Genomic DNA, 10,670 nt, shown 5'->3' with positions numbered 1-10,670 from the left:
TCCACTAAACCCGATCTGGGTTAATGGCTAGTCCAGTGGGAAAATATATTTACTCGTTAGTCCAAAAAAGTTTTGAAAAGAGTAAAATTACTCTACTAACCCTAACATATAACACTATGTATGTTACTACATATATTACTACATATTACATATGTTACTAGTAGTATGTTACTACATACTAGTAGTATGTATTGATATTACATATCAATATGTAGTATCGACATATTGATACTACATATCAATATGTTATGACTACATATAAATAAATATTGTTGTTTATATATTGATAATACATATCAATATGTAGTATCAATATGTTATGTACTGCATATAAATAAATACTGTTATGTTATGTACTGCATATAAATAAATACTGTTATGTTATGTATTGATACTACATATCAATATGTTATGTACTACATATCGATACTGTTATGTTATGTATTGATACTACATATTAATATTGTTATGTTATACTACATATGTTACTACTAGTAAAGTACTAGTTACTACTAGTATACTAGTTACTACATATTGATACTACATACTAGTTACTACATATTGATACTAGTTACTACATATTGATACTACATACTAGTTACTACATATTGATACTACATATTACTACTAGTTACTACTAGTAGTATACTAGTATACTAGTTACTACATATTACTATTAGTAGTATGTATACTAGTATACTAGTTACTACATATTACTACTAGTTACTACATACTAGTTATTACATATTGATACTACATATTACTACTAGTATACTAGTTAGTACTAGTAAACTAGTTTACTTTACTAGTATACTAGTAAAGTAGTTACCTAATTTACTAGTAAAATATTTTTGTTACTACTAGTATAGTACATATTAATATGTAGTATCACCATATTGATACTACTAGTACGTAGTAACATACTACTAGTAACATTTACATGTGTATTGTGTTGATACTAATTAGATCTGGAAGGGTGTTTTAGGCATTCAGAAAACACACTTTACAATCCCCACAAAGTTTTTGGACTAGCGAGTAAATAATCTAGTCCAAAAACATGTTTTTGGATTAGGGAGTAAATGTTTTTCACGGGTGGACTAGCCATTAACTGGGTCATGAAAAACTGGATTAAACAGTAATTCCTACATCCCACAATCTCTAACATTAATCGAGTCCCTTGGGTTTCTAGACTTGTATTACAATAATTTGAGCGGAAAAGTCCCCAAAGGAATTCACTTCGATACATTGGGTTTGGATGGTTCTGCTTTCGTTGGAAATGATTTACTATGTGGATATGCTACGGGAAAAGATTGCGAAGGTGACAATCACAATAGTAACAGTCATGATAAAAATCCATCAGAAAAAGTTGATGAAGAAGACCACGATGATGTAAAAGAAAAATTGTTGTTATATGTTATTGTCGCCTTGGGGTTTGCAGTTGGATTTTGGGGTTTGTTCATTGTTTTGCTTATAAAGAAACAAAGATGGTGATTTCCGTATCGGAAATTTATTAATTTTGTTGCCGTTGAAATAGTAACATGTATTCAAGAATAGAGATACTACTAAAGTGCTTCTTTGAGTTAAATATTTTTGTATCTGTTTATCTATTAGCTTAGTTAGAATGTTTGGTTTAGTTTTTCTTCGAGGTTTCATAACTCAGCTAATGATACAAGCCACAAACTAAGGGGTTTAATGCTCGTTAATAAGAACATTCTCCTCACAGCTTTACTGACTCCCGTCTGTTCTGATGCTACCAAATGAACATAAGAGAACCTAAGAAGTATTGGCAAAGACATGTCCATGCGAATGCTGCAGTGAACCAACATTTTAAAACTAGGACACGGAGAATACCAGTGCAGATGAGAAAATTTTCTTTTTCAGTATTTTAAACCTGGCTAAATTGGGGCCTATACCACTTAATTTGGGCCTATAGCTAGATGACAAAAAAGGTCATTAGAAATAACCTTCACACCACTCCTTGTCAAAATAATTACCTAAGTAACTATTTTACTCCTGATTAATTAGCATTAATTAATCGTATTAGGGGTTAATTATATTTTGGATGTGAGCATTTTGATTTTTTTCGTAAACAGTACACAGAATCGGTTTACGTTCATGCACTTGTAAACCGATTCTGGATTGGTGTTTCCAAATTAATAGAGGACATCTATAATCTGTTAACGTTGCCATATGTATAATCCGATTTTCGTAATCGGGTTTTACGTATTACATATATAAACCGATTGTTTCCTTTCATACGATTTTATTTTCATTCATTCCATTATTATTGTAGGATGCATTTAACACATGCATCAAGCCTTTAAACCCCTAGGCGACCCTAGTGGACGAGTTATAGTCTCGTGAGGGTTTACATAGAGGCCTACCCACAAAACCTATACAAAAACTTCTAAAGCCATCAATCTTCCTCCGAAGACGATACATGATCCATGAAGTCCGGGTCATCCTCCGGGATTTTTTCTACCAAGAAGTGATAGCTTGCATCTAATGCGAATGCTTCCCCCTTTTCCTCCAAGTAGCGCGCTTTCACGACTTCGTACTACAAAAACACTAAAAACAAACTTACATTTGTCGGTGGTGTTTTATTGGAAGAAAAAACAACATGGGTTACGTAAAACAAACCACAAAAATACTTACAAATTGTTCAACAGACAAGTTGAAGGGGCGAGTGTTAAAAATCCGAGGTTGGATAGCTAAATAAGCAAGTATGGCATTTTCGATGACTAGGTGCCTATCATGGACTTGTTGAACACTTCTTCCATTAGGATTTCCAAACTCTTGGCTAAATTTTTTGTGTACCCTAGCCCAAAAGGTTATGGAATCCACCCTTACGGAGGACTGACGTCTAACTCGAGTTTCCGCGTACCATGCTTTAGTGATTGCCAAATCTTCGTTTGAATCAAATGATACCATTTCTTTTATGTGGAGGTATGAAACGAGTAGTTGTGGAGTATATGGAGTGAGGGGGAATAAAATGATCAATTTTGGGGCAAATGGGGTCCAAGGGTGAGGTCTCTATTTATAGAGAAAGTCCCTAACGGTAATTTTTTTTGAAAAACGTGAAATAATTTGGTATAATCTGTCTTCTCGAAGGTCAGTATATATAACCCGATTGTATTTTAATGCCACAAGAAATCGGTCTTTCTCGTGACCAACATAAACCGATTAAACACATGCTAAAATTTTGAATTTTCATCGACACTAATCGGTTTATACATATTCATATGTGACTCGATTCTAGCTTGAAAAACATACAGGAAACATTGCTTGAACAATCGGTTTATGTTGACATATCGAGTTGACCGATTGTTGGCATGTCAGGCTAGAATTATCGAGAAACACATAATTATAATTAAAAGTTCAAGCGCATTAAGTTCAACACAGGAATCATCCAAAATACAAACCTTAACCATCCCAAAAGACTTAAAACAACCACAAGTCTTATAAACTTAAAGTTTTAATATTTAAAAGTTAAATTTAAAAACTTAAAGAGCACCAGCACCACCAGGAGCATTCGCAGAAGCAACAACATCAGGAGCAGCAACACCACCACCAGCACCAGCATCAGGAGCAGCATCAGCAGCAGCTTGTGATTGAGCCATTTCATCCCACAAACCTTCCATAAATCCATTGCCATCCCTCTCAGCTGAAATCATGTTTCTCCTCATCCTAGTGAACCTCATGACCTCATGAAGCTCCTCCAGTGCAAGCTTGTCAATCAATGTGAGGGCTTGTTCAAGACGGATCTCACCCCCATAAGCAAACTTATAGAGGCTTCTTTCTGGCACTCGTTGTGGTTCCCTAAGAATATCCTCCAAGGTGAGCGCTCGAGTGTAAAACGCTAGGTGTCCGAAGTCCATATCTACATAAAAAATAAACAAAAAACAAGTAAGAAATCACGTACATGAAGAAACATATGTAATCCGATTCTGAACAACAAAACACACAGGAATGTCAAACATAACAATCGGTTTATGTGGTACATGTATAAACCCCGATTAAGGGAAGGAATCTGAAGAGACTTTCTTAATCGATAAATTAACAAGCACATAAAACCCGACTATGGGTTAGCATAGTTTAAAAAAAAAAACTTCACCAGAATCGGATTATTCCAAAGAAGATATAAATCGATTCTGGTGATACATTTTCATATTTCGTTTCTTAACCTAGAATCGGTTGATGTTAATGATCATGTAAACCGGTTACTGTGCATGCTCTTCATGGACGAAAACAAAACCCAGAATCGGTTTATTCGATATGTCAACAAAAACCGATTCCGAGTGTAATCAGAGATTTTGATTTTTCAAAATCGTAGATTTAAACATGTAAATCAATAAAGATATGTGAATCATACAATGAGTTGATGGAGATTTACGTTTTTCTTGGGTGGATCGAAGATACGTTGGAGAAGAGGATGAAAATTCTTTTTAATTAGGGTTTTGAGAATTTGGAAAGATTAGGAAGAAAATAGAAAGTTTTTTAGGTTTAGGTTTTTTTTTGTTTTTGAATTTACTGAAAATGGAAAGATTAATATTTATATGAGATTGTTTTAGAAATTAATGTGGGGTAAATTAGTATTTTTTAGAAGTTTGGGTTCCCAGAGTAATCTGGTGGTGTGGAAAGGAAAATTTGATAGGCCCCTATTTAGCCAGAATTTTATAAGTCTCCCAAATTTAGAGCTAGAAACCCCGGGGAAGATTCTAATATTAAAGCTACCTACCAAGTGTGTTTAGGAAAATAAAAGTCGACATCAAATTCAAGGTCGTTGTCGCATAGTGGTAGTGTTCCCGCCTGTGACCCGGGTTCGGCCCCGGCAACGGCGCTTTTTTCAACACTATATGACCTTGCACTTCACGTTCTGAGGCTTTTCCCGTATATGTCCTCGACTCCTCGCTTTCTTCTATAGTTTTACCTCCATATGGACTGAAATTTCCTGAACCTGCTGCTTCAGAATCCTCCATCTTAACCCACCCTAATAAAGCGCTTTTTTCAACACTGCACTTCACGTTCCGAGGCTTTTCCCGTATATGTCCTCGACTCCTCGCATTCTTCTATAGTTTTACCTCCATATGGACTGAAATTTCCTGAACCTGCTGCTTCAGAATCCTCCATCTTAACCCACCCTAATAAACTTAAAATGAACTTGCAAGATGAGGTGAATCAAGTTGTTATCCCTGCCTTGATCAATGATTGTAGGGCTGCAAATTCTGAAAAGGGTGGGTGATTTGGGAAATGAGGCTAATCAATGTTCTCATATGGAACTTATTCAATTGCTCAGATTCACACTGACCGGGATGAAATCAGCAACTAGCATTCGGCAGCACAGTAGTAATTGTCGGTGAAGGCTAGTCAGTAACAGTCGTGGCATCTGGCAAGGAAGTTGCAGTTAAGCAATTCACTGGGGAAAAATTGTTTGGTTTTGAGTTGGTAATTTGGGAAACGAAGATAATCAACTGAGATAGAAAATCAGCAACTAGCATTTGGCACTGTAGCAATGTTGTCAGCAAAGGCGGGTCAGTGAGAGTCTTGACACACATGCTACTATGATACACCTATCAAAACAAAGGTAAAGAAAGTATGAAAGAAGACGCGAAAGTAAGTTTGTTTCATTCGTGTAAGGAACACATGTATTTATATGTACGAGTCCATCAACATCTACATCAGTTTTTCATACTGCTCTACAACTGAAACGGCTAACAGTAAGCATATCATGTACATGTACTAGGATGTGGTTGTATCTGCCTAGTCAGTTGAGTTTAATGACTCACGGAGTAGTATACTGGTATATAATGAACATAAGGGACACAGCACCTTGTTCGGGTATTCTTCATGTTGATTCGCAAGTGGACTGGTCTCGCAGTGGCAGTGCCAGCACCTGTGAGTAGCAACAAAACCCATCAGATTGACATAATCCAGTATACACCAAGTAGAGGAGAAGCAAATACACAACTATACTAAATACAAAAGGTCTATGTGTTTCATACTGAACATGTAAACACATTCTTCCTTTAGAAAACGTACAGAGTCATAAATGACACCCGAGCATCAAAACTAACTGCCCTGGAAAGCAATTTATTTATGATATTACTTGGTCTTGGCACAGGCTGTTGGGATGCAAATGATAACAGGATTATGAGATATTTTAACAATGACATGATTTGAACACATACTCCAGCTCGATTGTTCGAGTCTTAGGGGTTTAAGCAGACCCTGTCACATCTAGAAATGTATGCTATAGTAAGCCTCATGTCAAACCTAAGACACTGAAATTTAGTTAAACATGGTAATCAAAATCTAAACTAACAAGGACCTCCTGCGGAAAAGAATCCACAAATAAACTACTGCACCATCTTAACATTAAGGAATTATCGCAAGATGAGCCTACACTTAAACTACTAGATGAGATCCTAAATATGCAGTTGTATGACGTGAGTGTCACCCACAATCCACAGTTAAGATCACATGTGGTTCCTCTTGCGATCAGAATTAACTGTCTAAATAACCTTATTGTTATCACTTACTTGAAAGGAAGCAAAGCTAAAGTAAAGAAGTTCTAGTTAATGAGTTTTCCAATTTCGTGGTTTTGTTTTCTCGTGCCGTTTAGATCCCACAATTTATTTGTATAAAGATCAAAGCACATATAAACTATCAAGGACCCTCACAGAAAAAATACTAGCCTAGACAATAAGACCTTATACGGAACACCATTTTAACTACAATGCCAAACAATTACCGTAAGATGAGCCAACATTCAATTTCAAACTAGTAGCTGGGATCCTAAATATACAGTTGTGTGCTGTAGTGAGACCCACAATCCACAGTTAAGAGCACATATTATTTCATGTCTTCAAATTCCTTTAAACAGGAAGGAAAACACATTTGTCTGTTCTAAATGATTGGGTAAGTAAGTAAGCACACATTATTAGGCAGTTTAATTGGGAACCCGCAAGATCATTAGCTAATTGAAAACCCGGCAGAAAGCAAATAAAGCCAAACAGGGACTGACATGAAGAAGAGTCGTAACATGAAAGTGGCACAGGGTACATATTAAGACCTTGTTCTCCATTTTGAGAGATGGAATTAGAGTTCTGTAAGAAGGAATTAGGTGTTGCCAATGTTTGCTAACATAATTATAAATTGATATGAGCAGTGGTTCATGTCTGAGTATCAGCAAATGCCCTTAATCAAACCTATTTCTACCGATATTTAAACTGCTCTAACTCAATAAAGCAAGAAGCTCATGTGCTTGGTACCATGAAAAGTAAACATCATGCAACGTTAACAAATTAGAAAAAATATCCAGGAAGCATGCATTATAGATTATACTCACACTAGTAGCATACTTCAAACATCAAATATAAAAACCTAAGAGTAGAACAAAAGACACACCTAGAATTGAGGTATTCTCTCTGTGCACCCCAGCTAGTTGGTGTTGATCATGGTTATGGTGATGGTGATGCTGCGGAGGTTTCTTTGGGTGTTGGTGGTGTTGCTGCTGCTGCTGCTGTGAGTATTGGTGATGTTGCAGTGATTGCAGTGGGTATCGTTGATGTTCCTGATATTGTCGTGGGTGTTGGTGATGCGGCTGGGGATGGTAATGTTGCTGCTGCTGTGAGTATTGGTGATGTTGCAGTGGTTGCAGTGGGTATCGGTGATGTTGCTGATGTTGTCGTGGGTGTTGGTGATGCAGCTGGGGATGGTAATGTTGCTGCTGCTGTTGTTGGTCAGTCATGGCCTTACCATTCTGCCTAGCATCTGACAATTGATTAAGTTGTTTGGCCACAACAGGACCCAACCCAGTGTATATCTCTCGCCATATCTGACGCTGCTGATATGAATTTTCAAACCTCAGTGCTTCCATTTCTTCCCTCGAATAACTTCGCTTATTTCCGTCCAATTTCTTCTGACAGAAGATATTTCTAGCTTCAATAAACATGCTCAACACATCTTTCTTCGAGTTTGCTTCCGTAAATCTTCTCCTGGGTTGCCTTATGTTCTCAGAGCAAATTCCAGCCCTTTTCTTACCCAAATCAATGGAACTCATGGTTTCTTTCCTTGCACAGCCATATCCACTAACAATGCGAGTACTTCCGATTTCCGCAGACATTCTTTTATTATTACTACCTGAGGCTGACAATTCTCCCCAATTACTACTCATCTCAACAAGATTTTGAGATGGAGAAATTGAATTAGACTTGATAAAATCATCTTGTGTTGTCTCTACTACAAGAATGAGGTGTTGATCACCAGTAACTACATCTTTCAATTGAAAGACCTCATCTTGCTTACTTTCTGCATAAATGTTGTTACTACTTTCTGAATTCATCATCTTAACTACAACATTTTCATATTGAGACATGGATGGGGGTAAAGAATGAACTTGACATACCTCCTCTTTTGCTGAATCTTTAGAATAAATCTCTTCTTGGGTTTCTTTCATTTGTTCTGCAATGAATGAATCATCCAATTCTTTGCCGACTGGTTCTTGATTCTTCTCGACAACATTTTGTATCTGAGAAATGGGTTCTTGAAAATTTTCTTTGTTGTTCATTTCCACCATTAAAACAGAAGAAGATTCATCATTAGAAGAGCCAACAGAATAAACATGAAAACCCTCAGAAATGACCATTTCTTTCTTTTTTTCTTCTTCTTCTTGATCAATTCCTAGAGGAACTTCATCTTCTTTCTTATCCTCATCATCAATTACACGGCTTTGATGCACAGAGTTGCGTGAAGGAATAAAACCCAAGACTTCGAATTCTGGTTTGAAATGGGTAAAATTAGAAGAATCCTTAATAATGGTTTGTTGGATTTGTTTAGACAACATTGTGCATTTGAAGCTGAATTAGGGTTTGGGTTTGAAAGAAATCGTTTGGGTCGGATAGTAGAGAGAGAGGCGAGAGATTAGGGCTTACGAGATGAAGAAAAAATTTTATGTGCAAAATTCTTGGATTGTGAATACTAGCTTCTTCGGATTCAGAGAGGAAGAAAGTGAAGGGACAAGAAGAAAAAAGAAAAGTAGGAATTACCTATAGGTACTATTATGGTGTTCTTAGTTAGTGGCAGGTCCACCCACTAAAGCCCATTAACTGGAGGTCCATAATAAAAAGAAAACAATAAAATTGGACCCAAATTTTTAGTCCCCGGTCCATACACGTGCGGGACCTTTTATGTGTATTTTTAAAATCATCGAAATACCCCTTCTCTACGAGGTTTATAATCAGTTTCATATTTCTACTCGAGCTCATTTTTTCAGATCCATTTTTTTTTCACTTTCCTCTCGATGTAGCTTCGAAATCTCAACATCGTTTTTGAAGATTGTTTGTTCCAGGTATGTTTTCTAATCATCTTATTTGATTCTTTCTTAGTTTTCTTTTTTTTTTATTTGTTTTTTCGACCGAATCATGAGGATCAAATCGATTTTCATGATGTTTTATATTTTTTTTTCCTTTTTGGTAATCGTTATAGATGTATTCTCAACTGATTTTGATGATTTACAGTTTTTTTATTAATTTATTAGTGTTTTAGATCGGCTTTGTTTTTGTTTTACTCATGGATTCATCACTTAATTTGTATGATTCAGCAGTACATATATGTCGTACTGAAAACTGCTGAATCAATTTTGTTATTAGTTATATTTTCATCACTTTTTGGTAATCGTTATAGATGTATTCCCAACTGATTTTGATGATTTACAGTTTTTTATTAATTTATTAGGTTTTAGATCGGCTTTGATTTTGTTTTACTCATGGATTCATCACTTAATTTGTATGATTCAGCAGTACATATATGTCGTACTGAAAACTGCCGAATCAATTTTGTTATTATTTATATTTTCATCACTTTTTTTTGTTTGATCCAGAAGTATATATATGGGATACTAAAATAAAAGTGTTTTGATTATATTTTTTTTCGTTGATTCATTAAATGATACTGAAATATGTGTTTTGATTCGGTTATATCCAGAGTTTTTCCACTGGTTTTGGGTTCTATCCATTATTACGTATATGTAATACCGAAATATGTGCTTTGATTATGTTATATTCATCGATTCATCAATAGATGTGTTTATATGTTTCGGTTTCATTAGATCTGATCATATCGGTTTCATTAGATCTGATCATATCGGTTTCATTTTGTTGGTTTTAGATGTGTTTCGGTTTATTTTTGTGTATGAACCAACAGTACGTATCTGCAGTACTGACAGAAACCTAGTTTTGAAGACCTTTTTTTATTTGATTCAGAAGTACATATATGGAATATTGAAATAGAAGTGTTTCAATACTGTTTTTTCACGGATTCGTTAATTATTTTTGACAATTGTTGTGTATGAACCAACAGTACGTATATGCCGTACTGACAGAGACCTAGTCTACTTTTAAGAAGAAGAAGAAGAAGAAGAAGATGGTGCATCGTTATGATTTACGAGGAGAATATTTGTTTTCTGTTTCCAGGTATGCTTTCTAATCATCTTGTTTGATTATTTTGTTCGGTTTTTCTTCTTTTGATTTGTTTTTTTGATTGTATTCTGATAATCAAATCGATTTGATTGACGCTTTTATGGTTTTTAGGTTTGTTACAGTTGTTTTTCGTGTATGAATTGACAGTACATATATGGCGTACTGATACAAAACTCTTCTAATTTTGTTTTA

The 10,670-nt window shown here is 35.5% G+C and overlaps 1 protein-coding gene across 6 annotated transcripts; it reads right to left on the bottom strand.

The window, feature by feature from the left end:
- Window positions 1-3,415: 3,415 nt before the first annotated feature.
- On the bottom strand, window positions 3,416-9,004 carry LOC113310744 (activating signal cointegrator 1 complex subunit 2 homolog). Of its 6 annotated transcripts, XR_003341363.1 has the most exons (4): window positions 7,408-9,004; window positions 5,787-5,893; window positions 5,309-5,570; window positions 4,649-5,225 (listed from the first exon to the last, which is right to left on the bottom strand). XR_003341363.1 is itself a non-coding variant. In XM_026559510.1 (3 exons), exons 1-3 carry the CDS (start codon window positions 8,843-8,845, stop codon window positions 3,820-3,822), a joined length of 1,563 nt encoding a protein of 520 aa, XP_026415295.1. In that variant the 5' UTR covers window positions 8,846-9,004; the 3' UTR covers window positions 3,416-3,819. The 6 variants fall into 6 exon arrangements, 5 of the variants coding, with proteins under 5 accessions (XP_026415295.1, XP_026415293.1, XP_026415294.1 ...); XM_026559510.1 differs by lacking the exons at window positions 4,649-5,225; window positions 5,309-5,570 and adding an exon at window positions 3,416-3,880 and having other exon boundaries at window positions 5,830-5,893; XM_026559508.1 differs by having other exon boundaries at window positions 4,649-5,570.
- Window positions 9,005-10,670: the final 1,666 nt, after the last annotated feature.

Source organism: Papaver somniferum, chromosome 9 (genome assembly GCF_003573695.1).
Source record: "Papaver somniferum cultivar HN1 chromosome 9, ASM357369v1, whole genome shotgun sequence".
NCBI classification, from domain to species: domain Eukaryota; kingdom Viridiplantae; phylum Streptophyta; class Magnoliopsida; order Ranunculales; family Papaveraceae; genus Papaver; species Papaver somniferum.
Note: the sequence above shows the minus strand (reverse complement) of the source record. Positions and strands in the feature narration are given on the sequence as shown.

Bases quoted from the DNA above. Each gene is read 5' to 3' on its own strand.
- LOC113310744 (XM_026559508.1), bottom strand. From the start codon at position 8,845: ATGTTGTCTAAACAAATCCAACAAACCATTATTAAGGATTCTTCTAAT. The intron at 5,894-7,407 runs GTGTGTCTTTTG...TGCTACTCACAG, and splicing joins AGAGAATACCTCAATTCTAG to GTGCTGGCACTGCCACTGCG. The intron at 5,571-5,786 runs GTGAGTCATTAA...TTGTTTTGATAG, and splicing joins ATATACCAGTATACTACTCC to GTGTATCATAGTAGCATGTG.